Source organism: Falco rusticolus, chromosome 4 (genome assembly GCF_015220075.1).
Source record: "Falco rusticolus isolate bFalRus1 chromosome 4, bFalRus1.pri, whole genome shotgun sequence".
NCBI classification, from domain to species: Eukaryota; Metazoa; Chordata; class Aves; order Falconiformes; family Falconidae; genus Falco; species Falco rusticolus.
Genome location: NC_051190.1, coordinates 27705281 through 27727330, shown reverse-complemented (window position 1 = coordinate 27727330; position 22050 = coordinate 27705281). Strand labels below are relative to the sequence as shown.

Genomic DNA, 22050 nt, shown 5'->3' with positions numbered 1-22050 from the left:
CGGCGGGAGAAGGGACGACGGCGGGGGCCCGGCGGCGGGCGGGCCGGGGCCGGGGCTGCGGCGGGGCCTCCCGCAGGGCCCGGCGGTGGCGGGGGGGGCTGGGGGGGCCTCGCTGCTCCATGTCGGTCCCCTCCTGCGGGAAATATGATCAGCGCCCCTGACGTGGTGGCCTTCACCAGAGAGGAGGAGCTGGAGGATGAGCTGTACAGTGAGCCGCCCCTGCCCGAGGAGTACTCGGTGCCGCTCTTCCCCTTTGCCGGCCACGGCGCCAACCCCTGGGCCAAGGTCGCCAGCTCCAAGTTCACCCGAGACTTCATCCTCATCTCCGAGTTCTCGGAGCAAGTGGGGCCTCAGCCCCTCCTGACCATCCCTGATGACGCCAAAGTGTCGGGCACTTTTGATCTCAATTATTTTTCCCTTCGAATCATGTCTGTGGATTACCAGGCTTCCTTTGTGGGTCACCCTCCCGGCTCTGCCTACCCGAAGCTGAATTTTGTGGAGGATTCCAAAGTGGTACTGGGGGATTCAAAGGAAGGAGCCTTTGCGTATGTGCACCACTTGACTCTGTATGACCTCGAAGCCAGGGGTTTTGTGAGGCCCTTCTGCATGGCCTATATTTCTGCTGATGAGCACAAAATCATGCAGCAGTTTCAGGAGCTCTCTGCTGAGTTCTCCAAAGCCTCTGAATGCCTAAAGACGGGGAACAGGAAAGCTTTTGCTAATGAACTGGAAAAGAAACTGAAAGATCTTGACTACACCAGGACTGTCCTGCACAACGAAACTGAGATACAGAAGAAAGCCAATGACAAAGGGTATTACACGACCCAAGCCATCGAGAAGGCCAATGAGCTGGCCAGTGTGGAAAAGTCTATCATTGAGCACCAAGATCTGCTGAAACAAATCAGGTCATATCCCTACAGGAAGCTGAAGGAGTCTGACTTTCACCCCTACGAGCCGGAGAGTGCGCTGGATCACGCCAACGTGGGCTGCAATCAGGACCTGACTACCTCCGACCTTGCTGAGCCTGGCGAAACCCACCTTTACACCCACATGCCATCCTATACCCCCAAGCTCATCAAAGCAAAATCTGCCAAATGCTTTGACAAGAAGCTGAAGACACTGGAAGAACTCTGCGATATTTATTTTTTCACCCAAACCCTTGACCAGTTGCATCAGATCGAGAGGACTTTCAGAGGGGATGTGTGCTACCTCCTGACAGAGCAGATCAGCAGGGCACTTTTAAAGCAACAAAGCGTAACTAACTTCCTCTTTGAGGATGTATCTTTTCTGGATGAAAAACAGTACAGAGGCTGCCAGGGCCTCAGTCAAGATGCCATGGATAGGAAGTGTTCAGAAGAGTCCCCCGCTCCTAAAGTGGTCATCAGCCTGGGATCCTACAAGTCCAGTGTGGAGTGCGTGCCCATCAAGATGGAGCAGGAAATCGAGGACTCCCAAGAACCAAAAATGACTGAGTCTGTGACATTCGAACACCAGGAGAACCTGGACTATCTCGATGCAGATATTAAAGGCAGCATCAGTAGCGGTGAGAGCATTGAGGTTCTCGGAACGGAGAAGTCTGCACCTGGCTTGACAAAATCGGAGAGCCAGGCCAGCCTGCCTGTCAGCCCCAGTCCCCAGGCAGGCAGGAGCAAGGTGGGCAGCCGGCGGACCGTCAGCGAGGACAGCATCGAGGTTCTCAGTACATGTCCCTCAGAGTCACTCATCCCGGAAGATTTCAAAGCGAGCTACCCAAGTGCCATTAATGAGGAACCTTATGTGGATGATGAAGAGGGAGGCCTTCATTTCACCCCCAAACTAAACCCTGACAATGCTGATGAGCAGGAAGACATTTCAAAACAGGAAAACTTAGTGCAGGTGGATTCTGCCTGTTGTATCGGGAAGGAGAGTCCCAACTTCCTTGAGCCTTTGCCTGACCTGGGACAGAAGCCCTGCGATGACGACGGGGTGGTCAGGATCCCCCCACAGCCATACCGGCAGGCTGAGCAGGGGCTGCGCGGGAGCTTTGGGGGCTTCCCCTCCCACGATGGCATCTCCGGGGGGCTTCTTCCCTACGAGCTTGACCCTCGCTACCTGACGGGCAGCAGGGAGGTCAGTAGGAGCAGCTTGGACGAGTGCTCGGACTCCACAAGCTATATCAGCAGCGCCGCCTCCACGTGCTCCGACAGGACCCCTTCTCCTGCTCACTTTGCCTGCCAGGCGAGTGAAAGGCACAAAAAAAAAGGCTGGCCAGAACGCACTGCGGTTCATCAGGCAGTACCCCTTCGCTCACCCCGCCATCTACTCCCTGCTCAGTGGGAGGACCCTGATCGTGCTGGGGGAAGAGGAAGCGATAGTCAAGAAGCTTGTGACGGCGCTCTCGATTTTTGTGCCGAACTGCGGCATTTACGCCAAGCCTGTGAAGCACTGGGTCACTTCCCCTCTGCACGTTGTGGATTTCCAGAAGTGGAAGCTGATCGGACTCCAGAGGTAAATCAAGGATCTTTGTGCTTTATTGGTGTCAAGATGTATGATAAAAACCTCATCTCCTAAGCGGGAATTTCAGAGGGGCATGGGTGTGCAGCGGGGGTCTCTGTCTAATTACCTACACAGCTGCTGTGAATTTCTGCTTACGGGATATATTTTGAAAGGGGATAGATTTGTCTGTCTCTTTATATCTAGCCTCACTTGAGAGAGAATACTTCAAACATCTGCTAGGAGGTTGCTGCCTGGCTCATGCTAGTTATTTGGCCAGGAGGTTTCCTTCTGGTTTAAGCCTTAGCCTGGCAAGCAGGAGTCCTGCTGGTTTCATGGATGATTTGATAAAGAGTGCTCCTGGAGTCCCTTGTGTGCTCTGCTTTCCCCCCATCTCCTGCTGAAACTCTTCCGGATTTCTAGCTAGAATTTCGTTTTTTAAATGGATGCTTTGATATAGGGAGTATTTTTCCTTCTGGACCTTGAGGAAGTGATGATGCACTGTTGATGAGATTGGTAGCTCCAAAATTGGAGTGCCAGCACCTTGGGCTGTGTTGGTGTGCTGGCTGGGTGTTGTGGGGAAGGGCAGAGGCGCAGAGCCTGCGGAGCTGCTGGGATCTCTTCAAGGAGGTGTGGATGGACAGACACTTATTTATAACAAGCCTTAGTGCAGAAAAAAAGGTCCATGGAGCTGTGCAGGCTGCAGTCTTGGGATTGCAGTTCAGATGCAAAGGAAACTTCTGCTCAGGGTGAGGACCATCACAAAAGCAAGCACCCAATCCTGAAACATGGCTTCATAGTTTGCAAATAGCAGTTGCTCAGCTCTCAAGATTTTGGCCCTGCCTTTGTTGCTGTTATGAAAAGGTTTTTCTCTGTGTGTTACCAGGATGTGTTTGGCACTTTGGGTGCAGGTATGACAGGGAATGGCCATTGCTGTCACCAGTGTGGAGAACATGAGTCAGAGTGGCAGCCCATTGCTCAGAGCCAAGCTGGAATAGCTCCTGAAAGAGTGTTTCTGAGCGGCATGAAAATCAAAATACAGACATCTGCTTTCTGGGCTGCTGGGTATTGTGTTGTTGGAGGTTGTGGATGATGAAATTATCCAAAGCTGTGAGTTTACCCTCATTCCTGTGCTTGTGAGGCAGGATGACAGCTCTGCCAGCAGCTGCTCCTAAACTTCTCTGTCTGTCGGTGAGGTTTTTAAAAGCCCAGAGTGTTTAGTCATTGCTCAGTGTTTGTGGTTAGATGCAATTTTTATAAACAAAAGTTTTGTTGGGTATTTTTTTTTAAGAACTGCTTGTGAGATGTGTCAGTCATTCAGACTCCTCTATGGAATGTTAAGTGTTGAGTTTAATGTGGGTGCTCGCAGCAAACCATTTATACAAGGGCTTTGGAAAGGAATTTCCAGGCTGAATTAATTATTCTGGTAAGGGTGCTGCATTTCCTAAGGCCAGACGCTGCCTGGGCATGGGGACAGCCCTTACACCAGCAGCTGAGCTCCTGGTTTGAGGCTGGGAGCTGTGTCTCATCTGAGCGACCTTAACCACGCAGAATCAAGGAGCAGAAGGTAGAGTTTGCGTAGGCTTGTAATTTGCATTTAAATAACATTAATTTAGACTTGTTGGATAATCGTATGTTGTGAACATGCTGTGGGTTTGCACCTGAGTGAAAAATGCCCAGGCTCAGCCAGGGAATGTTCTGGTTTAAGGATGGCTTTGTTAAAGGAAGGGCAGAAGGTTTTGCTTTACTCGGGACTTCGACCACCTCGGAGCAGCTCCCTCCCGAAACAGCGATATGGGGGGAAAGTGGAGCTCTTGGCAAGGGGGAGCTGGTTTGGGTTTCTGAGGCCTGTTTGTCACATCCAGGAGCTACCAGCTGCTGCAAGATTTGCTTCTGTTCACCAGAGATGTCCTGTCACTCCCTCTCCGTGTCACTGAGGGAGGAAGCTGCCCCGAAGCGGGGTGGTTTATGCAGTAGTGCACACATGGTGTGGATCAGTGCATGTGGGGATCCCAAAGAAACCTTGATCCCCTGGATCTGGCAGGCTGGAGAGACTATTTGGCCATTCTCTTCCATGCTAGGCTTTATTTGCCTGCAGAGGCTCTCGCATCATCTCATGAGCTAAAGGGAAAATAAGTGCAATACAGGGGCATGGACACAGTCTGCTGCTTAACTGTCGGGTTGCCTCCAGCTGTGACCTCTCTCTTTGCTGTTTCAGGATGGTGTCGCCTGCTGGGGTGAATGTGCTGCACACCCTGAGCCGATACAGCCGGTATGTCAGCATTCTGGACGCTGACAGTAAGACTCTCCGCTGCCCGCTTTACAAAGGTACCTTGGTGTCCCGGCTGGCAGACCACCGCACACAGATCAAACGAGGAAGCACCTACTATATGCACGTCCAAAGTATTCTCACCCAGCTGTGTTCAAAAGCCTTCCTCTTCACCTTCTGCCATCATTTGCACCTTCCCATTAGCGAAAGGGAATCGGAAGAATCCATTGTGAATCGCAGGATGAACTTCCTGAAGCTTCAGCTGGGCCTTGCCAATGAAGATATCAAAATTGTACAGTATTTAGCTGAGCTGCTGAAGCTGCAGTACATTCAGGAACCCAGCCAGGGGGTGAACCCTATGCTCAGATTTGACTATGTTCCCAGCTTTTTGTACAAAATCTAGCCTTGCGCAGGCTGTCTGCCTGCGTACCTGGAGTCTGACAAAGCTCATCCATGCTTGACATTGACACTGTCCGCAGTAGCTCTCATATGTCGGGAAGGGGTGAAGAAGCTAATGCGTTCGCAAGAGTCTCTGCTCCACAGAAATCAGTGTCTGAGGGACACCAATTCTGTGTGGTTCCCTGTAGCCAAGAATGTAATGTTCCATCACATAAAACACTGGGCACTCTTTTTTTTAAATGTTAGAAGGGGCGCTAATAACATTTGAAGAGTATCATGGCAGCATCCCAGGGGGATTATGGCATGGAGAGAGAGGTGGGCTGTCTTGGGGATCAATACTAGTGTGCAGCCCCTGAAATAACACAGTGCTCTGCATGCTTCTGCCAGAACCCTGAACTGATGGTCCCTTCTGTGGAACCAGGGTGGAGACTAGAGGGGAGATGTAAAGGCCACGTGCAGTTTTTTAATCCACTGGTGTCTCACATGAGTGTAGCTCTTGGAAGCTCCCTGGCAGGGTGGCAGCTTGCAGTTACCTGTCTGTGCACAGTGGTAGCGGATGGTGTCCCTTCCTGCATTTTTCTGAGTTTCCTGGTGCTTCCCAGGAAAAGGTTGTCCCTGGGTGGGTGGGAGTGCAGTGGAGGCACACGTGCTTCTCTCCAGAAGGTGTTTGCCAGTTTCTCTCAGTTTTGTTAAAATCTGGAACGTGGAAGGACTCCTTAATGCTAGCGAACACCGAGGCACCCATTGCTGTGAATGTAGAGCACTGTGCCTTGTTAATTTGTCATGTCCTATTTGCTGGGCCACCTCCGAGAAGGGGGGGTGGGAGACTGGGAATCCTCAAAGCGTGTGAGGTCGAGGGTGGCCTTTTAAGGAGAGAGAGGAACTGACCCCTCATTTGGAGGTGCTTTTTGTGATGGGGAAACAAACAGTGCAATTCAGCTGAAGCTACGCGGTGAGACAGCAGGCTGTTAGAGCAGGCTGCCTGCCTGGTGAGATACGAGCACTCAGGAGAGATCGGGGGTGAATGTAGTGGATTCCGCGTTGTAGCCGTAAAGTTTCTTCTCTTTTTAGTTTTTTTTGTTGCTGTTTTTGTTTTTGGGGTTTTTTTTGGTCAGAGAGTTGACTTTTGTGCTTTGTGGTAAAGCAGGGTCAGCATCGCTGCATGCTGCTTCTGGCCAAGCCTTCGTCGTGTCTCAACTACCTCTCCCAGGGCGCTCCTGGGTAGCTCTGGATGGGGCAGAACTGACACTCTGAGCCTGGATGCCAAGAAGCTTCCTTTCAAAGCTTCTATGCTGCTGCCTGTGCCATAAAGGTTGTGCTACCGGCATGGTGACACTCCCAGATTGTTCCTGGCAGTGCTGAAAGCTTTGTGCCCAGGCACAGTGCTTCCCTCTGGAGTCTCATAGGAGATGCTGCTCCTTGGCCACCCGTCCTGGGCTGCGGGCTGCTCTGCCCGGTGCCAGGTGGCAGCAGCAGTCCCCATGGTACTTCTAAGCAAGAAAAGCCTTGCTAGGAAAGATAGCCTTGTTTTTATTTGTTTTTAGCACTCTTCTGATTATGGAGTGAGAACAGCTGAGATTGTACAAGATGAGCCAATGTGTTGTTTGGGTTGGGTTGTGGTTGTTTTTTTTTTAAACTTCTGTTTATTCTGATGATGTGAGGCAGTGCTGGAGATGAATATGATGTTCCTTCTGTGCCCAGGGAAGTTCCTGTGTACAGACAGGTGCGTCAGCGTGGCTGAGACCCCACTGAAACTTGCTGTGAGAACCACGCTGCTCTGAAACCTGTGTCCTGAAGGCAAGGAGGCTCTGTGGGGACATTGTTGTCTGGCACCAGCATCTGCGCTTCCTTGCTGCTGCTGCCCCTTTCTCTTCCCTGGAAAGGGCCCTCTGGGGTAGCGCAGGAGGTACAAACCAACTGGGCAGAAAGGCTGTTTTAAATGTTACTGTTGTTTCTGGTGGCGTACGGTGAGGCCAGCTCAGCTGGGCAAGTTGAGCTCGTGGTACGGTCCAGTGGGATTTCCAAGGTCAGGGGTTGTTTGTGATGGTGGTTTTAGGTTGCAGTTGGGAAGCAGTGTGGCATCACCCTCACAGAAGGTGAGCAGTGTGCCTGTGCGTGGGGCTGCGCACTTTTAAAGCGTGTTTTAAGGCCTTTTCCTTTCATAACTGTGCCCTCCTGTCGCATGCAAACTAGGTATGCTGGTGAAAGACTTCAGTGTCCATCCAAAACACCTGCTTTCTGAGGTGACTTGAGGTGTCTCCTTATCGATTCAAGTGCACCCAGATGGCTTCCACACTAAAGCTGAGGAGAGATTCCCTGGGGGAAGAGGCATCCCAGTAAGTGAGTAATGCAGGTGACACCGGGCAGATGAAAGCTCCCTGCGTCCTGCCTGACACAGCTCTGGAGAAGTGCTCAGCATGGGAGCTTGTTTCCTGCTGCAAAACAACCTGATGCTATTTGGGGGTTTGAGGAGGGAGGGGCGAACCTTTTTCTGCTGCCTCACTGATGTCTTCCTCCAGGCTGACAGCGCAGGGCGGTGGAGCGGGATGGATGGTCTCTTAGACACACGTGGTCTCAACCTGTGGTGTTCAGCTGCATTCAGAAATTGATAAGTAACTCAATTCTTGTTGCTCCTTCTATCAAACCTGTAGTATCTGATATTCGAGGCTGTGTTGAGCAATACTTGCACTATATCACCTGTCTGACCTGCTTCATTTCTTCACCACAAAGCAGCTCTGATTTGGGAGGGTGCCCTGGGGGCTTTGCTGGGACATCACCCATTTCAAAACCGTGTTATCTGCAGCTCAGCTCTTAAGCAGGAGCTGTGGGGAAACATGCCCTGGAGCGCTCATCCTCCTAAAGCTGGCTCAGGCAGGGTAACCTCTGAGCTCAGACTCTGGGAGGAGGGAGTTACATCAGGCTGTGGCACCTCGGTGCAGCCGGAGCCCGGCCTGCCCTTGCTGCTTGTGCTGCCCATGATGGCAGCAGAAATCGGGGGGAGTCTGAGCACAGCTGGTGGTTTGGGAGCTGAATTCCTCTTTGCTCAGTAATTTCTCGGTCTGATCTTCTGCTCCTGTACAGTAAAGATCCCTGTATTGGCACTTTAAGACTTTTTCCTCATCTTCACTGTGTTACCTCACTAGTTTCTGATATTAGCAGACTTACAACAAGTTACGATCTTCGCACTAACAGCTCCCGCAATGAATCTTGGCATGTGTGTTTGTCGGCTTGCACCGCCCGAGCGCTGCTGTCCAACCGTCCTTCCACCACAAGCAGGGCGGGTTCCTCGCAGCGGCGGTGCAATACTCACCAGCCCTCCTGCACCAAGCTGCCAGAGCCAGCGGTGCTGTGCATGGCTGTCGCCTGCTTCTGTGAGTGCTACCAGCATGCTCCCGCCTCCCGCATGGCTGGCTCTGGCTCCCTCCTCTCCCTGCTGGCTGCCAAGGAGAGGAGGCTTCAAGCCTGACCAAGAATTCATCAGAGCAAAAGTCTCCCCCAGCTGTCTGCTGCCTGGCCAGGAGGGCAGGGCTCCCTTTTCTTACTCCTCCGCTTTCCTGTGCTGCTGTGCTCTAGCTAGTGCTGCTTTCCGATCCCACCCTGAGGAGGGTCAGCCATAGGAGTAGGCAATATTAACCCTACACAGGTTTCATTTCTCAGAGAATAGTGCTCGGATTTACTTTCATCCAGTAGCAATCGTTTCTAAGCAGCTCCGAAGCTGCCTTGCCTTGACTAGGGAAGTACTGCCTATACTCTAGCAATATTCACCATTTTGTAAGGGGTGGGAGAGGCGCTTGAGGGGTGCGAGCTGACGGCTCCGTAACCCAAGGCCAGTTCTTTCATTTTCATCGAGCTAGGAGGCCCTGAGCCCCCGGTCTGGTGTTGGTGACAGCCCGTGCTGCGGATTCAGCGTCTCGGGGAGCTGGGGCTTGTAGCAGCACTTTGAAAAAGCTCCTGTGAGAAGGTGCAATGGGAAATGCAGGGAGCGGCCCAGGCTGAAGGAGTGCCTGCTCCGCACGGTGCCCTGGTAGCACAACGTCAGAGCAACAGACTGTACCCCAGTATTGGAAGGGTCACAGACCCACTGCACACTGGTCCCCGAGATGTGTTTTAACTGGAAGGCAGAAACACAGGGTACCTGGTCCCGCTGGCCGCCTCGCTGCCGGCACGGGGATGGGGCTGGGCAAAGCGCTGCCTCCAAGGGGTGCGAGGAGGCTGTGATGAATTCTCATCTTATTTTAAAGCACTGTATCCTATTACTGCATGTGGAGTTACGTGTGTGTGCCTGTGCGTGCCGAATGCTTGCGTCAGTAGTTAGTGCGAGTGTGACCGGGAGAAATCAAAGAAGCATGTCTTAGTGTCGTGCTGTAAGTGTTACTGCACAAGAGTTTAACAGATGTTAACACCAAATGACTAGTCTGAGAAATGTACTTTTTAAAAAAAAATTATTTATTTGGGTTCAGATATTTTTGAAATACAAAAAAAAAAATTGGTTGTATTTTTTAAAGCTTATAATTCTTGTCATACATTGTGGTTAAATTCTTAATTTTACCGTGCTTATTAAAAAATGGTTCTACCTAAGCTTTGTGCTCAGAGGTGTGAGGAAATACCAGAGCTGCTGGCTAGGATGGGATGGTGATCCCAGGAGGGCTGTTAAGGCCAGACCTTGTCCCTGTCAAAGCCTGTGGAGGCTGGAAGGGACAAAAGGAGAGCAGGCTTGTGCGCATGAAGGCAATCCTCAAGGCTGAAACCGGGGAGGCTTTCAGCAGCTCTTGTGCAGCTGAGCACAGTGTGTGGGACTGCAAGCCAAGGACGCCCAAGGAGGTGGGCCCCCACGACCATCCTGGTGCTGCGGGCAGGGGTGTCCGGGTGACCGTGGGCAGGCCTGCCTAAACCTCGTCTGCTGCTTCCCCAGCCAGCCAGCGCCGCGTCGGAGCCGGCTGTGGGGCTGAGGGTTGCCTGGTGCTTGGTTCCAACTGTAACACTGAGTGGTGAAAGGGCTGGTTTCCCTGCGGGGGGGGGCTGTGCCCCGAACGGGAGGGGAGAGGTCAGTAAGAGCCAAACCAGGAGCTGCTGCTGCACTGCAGCCAGTGTCAGCAGGGAGAGGAAGCACCGGGGTGCGAGTGTGCCGTGATCCTGGGTACTTCCTCGGCTCCTGGCACAGCCAGGGGTACCTCCCCTTACAGGACAGGCAGCCCCGGGAGTGGGAAGGTCGCTGCAAAGGCCTCAACCTCTTCCTTCAGTGACTTCAGCTCCCTCCGGTATTTCTCCTCCTCCAGTTTCTCCTTGAATTCCTTCAGTGTGGCCTTGGGGCTCATGTCCTTCTGCACGCGCAGCGTCAGCTCGATCCCTGCCAGGATGGGAGATGGTCAGCCCTCGCAGCGGCAGCACCTCTGCCTGCATCCCACACTGCAGCTGCCGCATCCCACGGCTCTCCCAGCCCTGCTGCAGGGAGCCTGGGCTGCGGGCTTAGCCCTGCACATGCCGCAACAGGGCTGAGGCTGGCCCCGAGGCATGTGGGAGGGAAGGAGCAGGGCTGAGAGGGACCTGCTGCCCCGGGAAACCAGTATGGGACTCCTGAGGACAACTGGAACAAGATTGCAAAAGGTGCAGGCTTTCAGCCCGCTGCCTGTGCAGTGGGGAGGGTTTGGCCAGATCCAGCTGTGGCCAGATGTTCTCTCCCACATCCAGATGTGCAAGTGGGACAGTTACTCCTCATTTGTGCGTGTGCGCTCCCTTGGCAGCTGCTGGGGAAGCCACCCAGCCTGGCTCAACTGGTGCCTCCTGGCCCTGGGGTGCTGCTGGAGCTGACTTGGCCCTGCGTGCCCCAGCCCGAGCCTGGCCCTGGCCTCACCTCTGTGGATGTACTGAGCCACCATGCGGAAATCATCCTGTCGGAAACCGCGGGAGGTGAGAGCCGGTGTCCCAAACCGTAAGCCACTGGGGCGCAGGGCGCTGACATCACCTACACCAGAACAAGTCACGTGTGACCAAACCCAGTACCAAAACTGCTATGCATGGGATTTCAACCTGGTTCCCAGCATCTGGAGTGGACCGAGAGCTGGGAGCCCCACGGGAAGCTCTGCATAGGCCGCGGGAGATGCCCAGCGTGCGGGGCAGGACACAACAGAGCTTGTGGGATCCCTCACCAGGGCACGTGTTTTTGTTGCAGGCGATGGAGCAGATCTCCAGCACCCGCTCAGCCCGGCCTCCATCTGTGCCTCTGCTGCGCAGGTCCAAGAGAATCAGGTGGTTGTCGGAGCCCCCTGCAAAGAGAGGGGTTTGGTGGGGGACGTGGGATGGGGGTAAATGCTGCTCCCATGGGAAACCAGCGCAGAAGGCTTGGGACTGCGCTGGGGCCTGCCCCCTGGCTTTGGGGGCAGAAGGGTGCTTGCCCTTGGGAAGAAGGGCTGCTTCAAAATAGTCGTGTGGATGCCCTGAGGAACTGATGGCAGAGCCCTGCCTGTCACCTCCCTGCATGTGCTGCCCTCACAGCCTGGGTCGGAGCCTGGGCCACACACAGGGGTCAGCCCCGTCCTGCCACCGAGACCTGTCCTCACCCGTGACGATGTCATAGCCTAGCTCCATCAGTGTTGCCGAGAGTGTCTTGCAGTTGGCGACCACCTGTTGCTGGTAAGCCTTGAACTCGGGCGTCATGGCCTGCCGCAGCGCCACAGCAATCCCTGGGGGGGAAGGCAGACAGCGTGAGCTTCTGGGGGGCTCCTACCAGCAGCAGAGCTCGCAGAGATGTGTGGCACCGCCAGCAGAAGTCATCCTGGAAGCTGAGCAAACTGACAGACAGTCCCTTCCCCTAACCAGGCTGGCAGTGGCACTGTGAGCCAGGAGGCAGGATGGGACCAGCCTGGTCACTCCCTGGGCAATGCTAGACCAAGATGGCTGCTCTTTGCCATGGCATCTCCAGGCTGCAGGCCCCTCAGGGCAGCGGGAGCCCCCTGCACTGCTGCTGGGGCTCAGAGCCCAGCCAGGACACCTTTGCCAGCTCCTTTTGCCATCCTGGAGCTGCTGGCCAGCCTGGATGCGTACCTGCGATGGCATGGTTGTGCGGGCCTCCCTGCAGCCCAGGGAAGACTGCCTGGTTGATGAGGCTCTCCAGGTTGTAGAGCGTTTCTTTGCCTGTCTTGGGGTCCACGCTGCGGGTGCCTGCGGGAGGGGAGGGTGGGGTCGGTCGTGAGGCAGCATGGCTGCCCTTCTCCGTGAGCTGCTTTCACCCCCTGGCCACACAGCAGGGATGGTGGCTGTTCCTCTTCAAATCTGGGCCACAGTTGGCTCTGGGAAGCTCCTCAGATCCTCCCAGGAGGCCTCAGACCTTCCAGCCCTCCCTCCTTCCCAGCTAAAGCAGGAAGGAGCTTTTCACTCACAGCCCCCCAGCCTGGGGTGAACATTTCTCCTAGCTCCGTGGCCAGGTCAGGCACCTTTGCGGTAGAAGATCATGCCAGCTCTGCAGCCCCGCAAGGTCTTGTGTGTGGTGGTGGAGACAATGTCACAGTGGTCGAAGGGGGAGGGCACCACGCCGGCGGCCACCAGCCCACTGATGTGGGCCATGTCAGCCATGAGATATGCACCATTGGCGTCGGCAATCTTCCGCATGCGGGCATAGTCCAGGTTGCGTGAGTAGCAGCTGACACCTGCAGGGAGATGGGGGGGGGGGATGGGGCAGGAGCAGATGCGCAAGGACCCTCAGACAGCCCCGGGTCCAGCCCTACAACGGGGACACACAGGAGCTCCTGCCGGCGTGGATGTGTTAGAGGTCTCCTGCAGCATCCACGGGCTTACCAGGGTGTGTCACCAGAGCGGTCAGGAAAGGTTTGATCCTTACCTGCTATGATCAGCTTGGGGTGGAAGAGGCGGGCATTCTCCTCCAGCTGGTCATAGTCAATGTAACCAGTCTTGGGGTTGACCTGGGAGAGGAAGAGGAGGGTTCAGCCACCTTGGTATGGGTGAAGATGAGCTGCAGCACCATCGTGCAGAAGCGGGTGCCAGGAGCCCGATGCCAGTACTTTAAGAGGCACCAACACTTATGACAACCGCCTGCTGGCTCCAGCTGGAGCAGCTCTCTGTACCTTGTAGGGCATGGACTCAAAGAAGACAGAGGTGGCAGAGATCTTCTTCTTGTCTGTCATGAACCCGTGGGTGAGGTGGCCCCCATCGGGCAGGTCCAGCCCCATGATCCTGCCGTGGGGTTCCACCAGGGCCGTGTACACCGCAAAGTTTGCGGGTGACCCTGCAGCGAGAGCACACGGGGACAGTTATGAGTGCTGGGATGTGCGGAGGCCAGTGAAACTGGCCTGGCTCTCCTTAGCGCCCCATTACCTGAGTAAGGCTGGACATTGACGCCCCACTTCTGGGGGTCAAGCCGGTACGCCTGCAGGGCTCGCTTCTGGCACAGCCTTTCCAGCTCATCTACAAACTCTGTCCCACCGTAGTACCTGCCAATAAAGGATGGGGCAGGGGTTAAAACCAAACTCGTTACTCAGAACGGTCCAGGTGACCAAGCTGGGGAGAAACCAGGGTGGTGCCATGTTTGTGGCAGCCACTGGGAGAGAAGCTGTGGCAGACATGAACCTCTGAGCTTATCCCACGTGTGGCCAAGGGCAGAAGCAGAGATGATCAGATCCTGCCCTGGAGGAGCTTGGCTCCCAGCACAAGCACTTTGCTTCCTTCGCAGAGGTCCAGGTCTGGCAGCATGGATGGTTCCTCTCCCTCCCTGTGAGGGTTTGGGTTGAGTGGGACTCAGCCCCAGCCCCATACCTCTGTCCTGGGTAACCCTCGGAGTATTTGTTGTTCAGGCAGGACCCCAGGGCCTCCAGGACTGCTCGGCTTGCAAAGTTCTCTGACGCGATTAACTCCAACCCCATCTTCTGCCGCTGCTTCTCCTTCTTGATGATGCTGTGCACCTTTGGGAGGGGAGAAAAGCAGCTTCATCCATGCCGGCTCTGCACAGTGATGTGGATGTTCCACCACAGGGGATGCACCCTCAGAGGGCACAGAGTGTGGAGAGGGGCCTGGAAAGGTGCTGGAGAAGGGAGACGAGATCCCTTCTTGGTACAGGTGATTCCAAACAGTTCATATGTCCAGTCACAGGCCATGTTTTGGGTTTCTACCTGCCAGGAAGGAAGCTGCCAGATAATTCAGCTGTCATTTGTGCTTGAGAGTCAAGGGCAACTGCTGTATGGCCTGGTGGGCTGGCTGCTCTGGTGTAGACATTAGAGCTTCAGGCAGAGGGGTATGAGCAATAGATGCAAAGTTATGACGATGTTATCTGCAGATGGTTGGAGGATGCCCTCCCTCTCCACCTCTTGCTGCAGGACTGTCTGCCTGCCACATCCCTGGCTCAAGGAAGTCAGCATCCCCACAGCTGTCCGGGAGATGGATGAAGCAGCTGCTGGGCAGGGGCCAGAAGGGGCTCTCACCTCTGGGTCATTGGTGTCAAGTGGCTCCAGTACCATCCTGTTATGGGAGCACCAGAGTTCTGCACTGGGGAGGCCCCTGTCACCCAATGTTGAGTTTGCCATCCTTCTGGTGGGTCCAAGATCACCTGCCAGTGGAGAGGGGAGTTTTTGGGATGGCAGCAGGGCTGGATGCCATTGCACTGCATCCCTCAGTGCTGCCTGCTCCCATCCTGTGTCTTCCCTGGAAACACAGAGGGGCCAGCCATAGGCTGGGGCCCCTTGCGTGAGGAAAACACAGATAATTGTCAGGTTTCCCCCACTGATCTAAGACCAGTTCATTAATGATAGTGCTTTGATTATTTCTGATACTCTCTCATCACCGCCCTGCCCTGCCTAGTTCTGCAGTGCCTGGCCAGACACCTGGGGACGTGGTGAACCTGTGCACGGACCAGACTGTGTCAGCAACATGAGCAATGCCTTTCCTTCTCTCTCCCATATATCTGTGAGTCTTAGGGCTTCTAGGAAATTCTAGCAAATGTCCTCACAGACAGAAAGGTGTCTCATTAAAAGTGCTGTTTCCTTTCAAGGGCAATGAAGCACTCATACCCATAGACCTCAGTTTTAATGCACCTTGCATTCCCCAGCACACTTAAACCTCTCAGCTCCTTTTCCTTGTGTGTAGCTACAAGGGCAAACCCCAGCAGGTCCTGCCCCAAACCCTAACTGAAGCAAGCACGCCTTGTGGAGCAGCAGCTCTGCTTCAGCATGATGCTCAGGCCTGGCAGCAGCCCTCCAGCTCCATCAGTAGGACTGCTGCTCCCAGGCAGCCGGAACAGCGCAGCTACTGCCTTGGCTGAAAACAATGGACCTTTTTACTCATTAACCCTGCAAGGCCAGCAATGGGCCGTGAGCAGGTTGTTAAGCAATTGCACTTTGTTTGCTTGCGCCAAGCTGCTGAAGTCCGTTCAGCATGGGCCTGTTGTGTGCTGCCCTTGCTGGACAGGGATGCTTGGCCGCCCTCCTGCCCAAGCCCAGGGCCTCACTGGCAGGGTGGGAATTCCCATTGCCAGAAAAGCTGGGTTAGAATGGGGAAAGCGCTGCAATGGACAGGGCACAGCACAGTGCTCTGGCTTGGAGCAGGACGCCTGGGTCCAGTCTGTCCCTTCACTGCAGGTCGCAGCTGTACTTGCACCCAGCACTTCTGGCAAACCTGCAGAAGGCTGCGGGGGGACAGAGCTCCCTGTTCCCCAGCCAAGATGAAACATCCATTTTCATCCTCATGGTGGGACACCACTCCAGCCCTGCCAGTTTCCCCGCTGCAGGGGTGAAGACCACCCCAGAAGCTCCAACCCTACCCGTCTCTGCACCCCCAACACCCCGGCTCCATCACTCCCCTCCATCCCTGAGAGGGTCCCACTGACGCACTCCCCCTGCCCTGACACCGGTGGTGGAGAGCAGCGCTGTCTGCCCGGCTCCCACCCTGCAGCAGCGTGCCTGGCTCCTACCCTGCCCTTCCACGCACCGCACCGCACCGCACCGCACCGCACCGCACCGCACCGCACCGCACCGCACCGCACCGCACCGCACCGCACCGCACCGCACCGCACCGCACCGCACCCGGATCCCAGTCCCGCTGCACACCGCGCGGGAGTCCGCGCGCCTAGCATAGACCGCTCAGACACGCCCCCTCCGCGCCTCGGCCAATCAGCGCCTCCCTCCGCCTCTGTAGGCCGGCGGCGGGAACACGCTCCGGAAGTGCCTGGACCAATCAGCGTCGTGCTTTCCCCCCTCCCCGCATCCTATTGGTCCGCACTGAGGCGGGGCTGCGGCGCTGCCCGCACGTGTCTGTCGGGGCGCTGGTGACCTTGGCCGGGGCGGGCGGCCGGCAGGGGCTGGGCTGCTGTCACCGCTCTGCCATCGACCCTCCACCATCACCCCTCCTTTGCCATCACCCCTCCTTTGCCATCACCCCTCTGCTGTCACCCCTGTACTGCCCCTCTGCCATCACCTCTCTGCCGTCGTCCCTCTGCTGTTACCCCTCTGTGGCCGCTCTGCTGTCACTCCTCCTCTGCCATCACCCCTCTGCTGTCACCCCTCTGCTGCCCCTCTGCCATCACCTCTCTGCCATCGCCCTTCTGCTGTTACCCCTCTGTGACCCCTCTGCCGTCACCCCTCCTCTGCAGTCACTCCTCTGCCATCACCCCTCCTCTGCTGTCACTCCTCTGCCGTCATCCCTCTGCTGCTCCTCCACTGTCACCCCTCCTCTGCCGTCACTGCTCTGCCATTACCCCTCCTCTGCCATCACCCTTCTGCCATCACCCCTCTGCCATCACCCTGCTGCCATCTCCCTGCAGCTCTCCGGCCCTGCCTGCCACTGCCTGCTGTGCACCCCAGGGGACCTCTTCCCCAGCCCCGGGGTGCTCCCTGCACTCCCAGCCCTGGGGTGCCTCTCGCTCTCCCACCGGGCCGAGACCAGGAGCCCCCCCCCCTGCCCTGTGCCAGGCAGGGAGCACTTCCAGCCACCCCAAGGCCCCCCTGGCCGGGCTGCTGGCTGAAGCCATGTCTCCAGGCGAGCAGGTGTGCTGGGCCTCGGCACAGGTTGGTGGCACCGGCATGGCACCACTGCCGTGGGGAGCAGAGCCTGCCCCGTCCCCCAGCTGCAGCAGGGCAGCCCCTGCACCCAGTGGGGTGTCCCGGTGCTGGGGAGGAAGGAAGCTGCCTCGGGGGGCTGAGTGGTGCAGGCAAGAGAGGGGCCATGTCTGCTTCCTACTTTGAATCTGGGTTAGTGGGTGGGCTTGGCCAACCGGCCTGAGGGAGCCTGCGAGCGCTGGGGCATCAGGGGTTAAATCAATGCACCACAAATTGAGGAACAAGATTAGGGAATAAAGTGATCCTACTAAATTCCTCGTGATCCCAAGCCATGGGAAAATGGGACGAGGCAGCATGAATCACTCCAGGGAGGAGCAGCGTCTCAAAGGGGAATCAGCCAGGAGATGAGACCACCTACTGCGGGCAGAGCAGCAAAGGAGCACGGTGCCGCGGTGAGTGCTGCCAGGACCTGCTAAGGCAGGGTGCTGGGGCATGCAGCAGGTGAGGAGAGGAGAACCGTGGGCTGGCCAGGAGGGTGGTTTGTGGGTAAAGGGCTGAGGGTTACACCAGAACACACCTCGGGTATGGTCCTGCTGGTAGAGCGCACCACCCAGGAAGGAATTTGTTGAAGGAGTAGTCTTTAAACTTAATCTTTATCAGTCTAGATGCTTTTTGCTATCTTAATTTGTCATTGGTCATCTGATGAGGACTGGTCACAGCTGTGGCATTTGTGTTTCCATGGTTGTCCTGCTGGCTCACATCAGACTGCAGCTGTAGTCCCTTTATGGAGATGCTCTGACAGCACCCACACCAGCAGCAACACCTGGGTCATTTCTCTGGCAGTGCTGGTTTCTCTTAACTTGCAGATCCTATAGAGAAGGACTTAATATTAATTATATATTGTTATATATCTGACTTTGTGTATACATTTTGTGTGCAGTTGCTAGCAAAGATTTTCACCTCTTTTGAGCTGTAGGAGCTGCAGGTAACAACGGTGTGTACTGTTATGGTTTCAGGACTCTGGCTTGCAAGCGATGGACAGTGTCTCTTCTTCCCCTTCACCCTTCTCTGCCAGCTCCCCCACCACACAGTTTGAGAATGCTACTGCCGAGGACTACTACTCTGGCCTCCAGAAGAGCATGCACATCCTCTCCATGGTGGTGTACAGCATTGCCTGTTTGCTGGGGGTGACAGGGAACGGCCTCGTCATCTGGATTGCAGGCTTTAAGATGAAGAAGACAGTGAACTCTGTCTGGTTCCTCAACCTGGCCATTGCTGACTTCATCTTCACCTTTTTCCTGCCCCTCAGCATCACCTACACCGCCCTGGGCTTCCACTGGCCGTTTGGGAAGCTCCTGTGCAAGCTGAACAGCACCATCGCTTTCCTCAACATGTTTGCCAGTGTCTTCCTTCTGATGGTCATCAGCATGGACCGCTGTGTTTCTGTGACCTTTCCCATCTGGTCTCACAACCGCAGGAGTCCAGAGCTGGCAGCCAGGATCGCGCTGGGGACATGGGTCCTGGCTCTCCTTCTCAGTTCCCCATACCTTGTTTTTCGGGACACTGTGGTCAGTTCCAGGAACGTCACCAGCTGCTATAATAATTTTGCACTGTCGGATGACTACACATCCGAGGCAACACGGAGGCTGTGGAGGATGCGGCATAAAGTGATGATTGTAACACGATTCTTATTTGGGTTCCTCATCCCTTTCATGGTGATTCTCATCTGCTACAGCATTGTGGCTGTCAAGCTGAAAAAGAGGCAGTTAGCCAGCTCTGCGAAGCCATACAGAATTATCATTGCTGTCACAGTCTCATTTTTCCTCTGTTATTTCCCCTATCATGTCTTCTCCTTGTTGGAAATATCCAAAAACTCTTCCAGTCATGAGATGAAAATGGCCCTTTACATAGGGATCCCCTTGGTTTCCAGCCTTGCTTTCTTCAACAGCTGCATCAACCCCATCCTGTACGTATTTGTGGGGCCGGATTTCAAGGAGAAGTTTCGCCAGTCCATCCTGTCGACCTTTGAAGGGGCCTTCAGCGAGGAGTCGGTCCTGGGCAGCCTGACCAGCAGGCGAAAGTCCAGGTCTGCTTCGGAAGCGGAGGTCCCGAGGGTCTGAGTGGGCACTGGTGTGCAGGGGGCAGTTCTTTTCTCTGCAATTTCCCCTCATTCCAGAGCTATAATCGCAGGACTTTGGGCAGCAAAGGGTTGTGCATGCTAATGAAGATTTGATGGTTTAGAGGTATCTCAGATATACTATGACTTAATACACTATGGAAATGAAACAACTTGCTGGAGCTGCAGCAGGGTGGGTTGAAGTAGCAGCATTTTACTCCTTGTGCCACTTCCTTGGCTGCCTTGTTTCCCTGTACCATTTCCATCCTCTATGATCCGTCACACCTGGAAAAATGTCTCCCCGGCTGGCCGTGCTGAGAGGGCAACCACAGCCTGGGGGGTGGCTGCGTCATCAGACTTGGCTGCCTCAGTGCTGCTGATCTGTTCCAACTTCCAGTTTTTAACAGGGGATCCTTTATAAAATTTGCTGGGTTTGTGACTCCACTGGCAGAGCTCCCTTTGCTTTCCTATCCTCCTGGCTCCCAAGGAGGGAGCCCTTAGGTGCTCTCCACACTGCCCCCCAGCCCAGGGTCACTTTGTACACTCCAGGGGGAGGCATCTGGGGAGAAATTCTTTTTGCATGTCTGTTGGGTTCACCTGCCTGCAGTGCTTTTGCACATGGTGAGCCGTGGGGAGACCTGTTCCCTGCCCTTACCAGACTTCCTGGCAGCTCATCTTTCCTGGGGTTCCACTGGGGACAAAATCAGGTGCAGCTGCACAGGTGGAGTAGAGCTGTGGCAGAGGTGTACGGCTGCACTGGAGGCATATGGCTGTGCTGGAGGAATACAGCTGCACCAGCATTTTGGCTGTCCAGAGGGGAAAAGGAGGGAGGGGAATGATATTCCATAAATCCCTTGTAGTTAAATGAGTAAAGAAAATACAATAGTTTCCCATCTATCATTCCATGTTGGGCTGCTAATGCTTAGGGAGAAAATAATTAAAAAAAAAAAAAAAGCAGCTTGAACGTGCAGTGGGATCCATCCAGAGGCACTGTTACACTAGTATCTTTTAAAGATATAGGGTTAAAGGAAATGGCTATACATATTTTTGTAGAGTCTGGAATAGCTACCTCACCTTTTCTCTCCCCAGATGTGTGGTAGGACAAATTATTGGTTGTGCTCCAGTTACTCAGTTTGATGTACAGCATAACTATTTCTGAGCAATGCTTTGTGTTCGTGTTTGACAATGTTTCCGGCCCTCAAACAGTGGAGATCTGACATTTTGTACTGCTGGTGAATGAATATTAAATCCCAATAAACTTATGTAAAACATACCCAGCCTGTTGTGTTGCCTGTCTGATAAAACACTTGTTGATCTAACCTGACTGAGCATGCTCATCCTTGGTAACAGAACAATTAGATAAAAAGATAAAATACCCAGAATTTGGAAACAAACCACTGGCATTAGGAGCAACTCTAATGACTGAAGCAGACACGACTCGACCTGGATGTGAGGACTTGCCTGGGGCACTCTGTCCACGTGAGCCTGATTGCCAGACTGCAGTTTTGGCTTATCGTTGGGTTTCAGACCTTCTGGTACATTTGAAATCCAGTGGTTCAGAGAAGAAAGAAGAGCAAGTGTGGCTGAGCTGGGCCTGGTCAAGCTTCACATTTGCAGACTGCTCAGGATGAAGATGGTGGGGGTTTTCTTTCCAGGCTTTGCCAGCCTCTGAAACTCTTGGATTTTATTAAGCAGAAAACGTTGGTCACATAAAAGGGAATGGCAGTGTTGAGGTGCTGCCATTCCCAGCCCATCCCAGGCAGCTGAACAAGCCAGTAACTGTATCACACCTCCCTCTCCTGGCCTGCCCAATCCGCCTGTAAAATGGCCCAAGCTACCGTCTGTCCATTCATCCTGCCAGAAATCTGCCCCAGAGCCTTACTGCTCTGATAGCTGGAAAATCTCTGACTCCCAGCCGGAATGTACAAATTTACAAGTACTTCACGGTTCTGCATGGATGACATTACTGAGTGAAAGCTATCATTTGAATGTGTTAGGGATTAATTATGGGTCTGTTGGGCCATGCAATATTAAATGAAGGTCATGATCCTACAGGCATGCATGCACTTAACCTTAAATTCATGCATAAGCCTGCTGAGAACAGGGAATGTAACAAGACCATCCATATGTCAAGCATGAGTGAGGAGAGAGATTTACCTTTTGCCACAAATTACTGCCTGTCATCAGATAAAACTGCAATGTTTGCTATGCAGCATGCAATTCTAGGGCTATTTACTTGCTCCTGGTGGTAAACTACAACATCGATTACCATGTCAAGGTTGTGCAGACCAACGTTTGCTCTTTCTGTTTTTCCTTGTCTGTTTGCAGAGCCCACGTAATTCCTTGTGACAAGAGCCTTTGAGAGTGTTGCGCCAAGGCCTTGGACTCCTGCCATGCCTCTCTCCTCACCCCAGCACCCTTGAAGGTCAGGACTTGAAGTATTGACATGGTTTGTGGTAGGAAAGCAAATAATTTTCTGGGTCATATGGACATCCAAGGTGGGTACAGGATTTCCATGAGACAACATGACTTGAATGCAGCAGAGCGTCTGGGTGATCTAAGGGATTACCACTGGAATACCAGTAGGTAATTAACTACAGAACACCATCTCCTCCCTGGCATCCTAGCCAAGCGCAGCATGCCTCCTGCACCGCAGCTCTGTTTCATCAGCTCACCCCATTCAGCTCCAGACCTGAGACCAAGCTGCTCTTTCTCTCTCCCTCAATAACCCTCCCAGAAGTTACTTCCACTCTAAGTGGCATGTTATTATGGCTGAGCGAAACAGCAATTCTGTACAA

At 54.3% G+C, this 22050-nt stretch overlaps 3 protein-coding genes across 9 annotated transcripts; 2 read left to right on the top strand and 1 right to left on the bottom strand.

The window, feature by feature from the left end:
* Window positions 1–56: 56 nt before the first annotated feature.
* Window positions 57–9718, top strand: SMCR8 (SMCR8-C9orf72 complex subunit). The gene is given in 3 exon segments (XM_037383134.1): window positions 57–2232; window positions 2234–2487; window positions 4691–9718. Coding segments are annotated over 3 exon segments (2796 nt in total). The 5' UTR covers window positions 57–144; the 3' UTR covers window positions 5145–9718.
* Window positions 9634–16229, bottom strand: SHMT1 (serine hydroxymethyltransferase 1). Of its 7 annotated transcripts, none has more exons than XM_037383136.1 (12): window positions 16130–16229; window positions 14569–14693; window positions 13907–14052; window positions 13469–13584; window positions 13219–13379; window positions 12975–13056; window positions 12571–12783; window positions 12182–12298; window positions 11698–11820; window positions 11287–11403; window positions 10992–11102; window positions 9634–10487 (listed from the first exon to the last, which is right to left on the bottom strand). In XM_037383136.1, the coding sequence occupies exons 1-12, from the start codon at window positions 16212–16214 to the stop codon at window positions 10318–10320; spliced, it is 1566 nt and encodes a 521-aa protein (XP_037239033.1). In that variant the 5' UTR covers window positions 16215–16229; the 3' UTR covers window positions 9634–10317. The 7 variants fall into 7 exon arrangements, with proteins under 7 accessions (XP_037239033.1, XP_037239034.1, XP_037239035.1 ...); XM_037383137.1 differs by having other exon boundaries at window positions 16145–16229; XM_037383138.1 differs by having other exon boundaries at window positions 16160–16229.
* Window positions 16230–16457: 228 nt separating this feature from the next.
* On the top strand, window positions 16458–20206 carry LOC119146062 (chemokine-like receptor 1). The gene is made up of 2 exons (XM_037383143.1): window positions 16458–17588; window positions 18153–20206. The coding sequence occupies exons 1-2, from the start codon at window positions 17541–17543 to the stop codon at window positions 19254–19256; spliced, it is 1152 nt and encodes a 383-aa protein (XP_037239040.1). The 5' UTR covers window positions 16458–17540; the 3' UTR covers window positions 19257–20206.
* Window positions 20207–22050: the final 1844 nt, after the last annotated feature.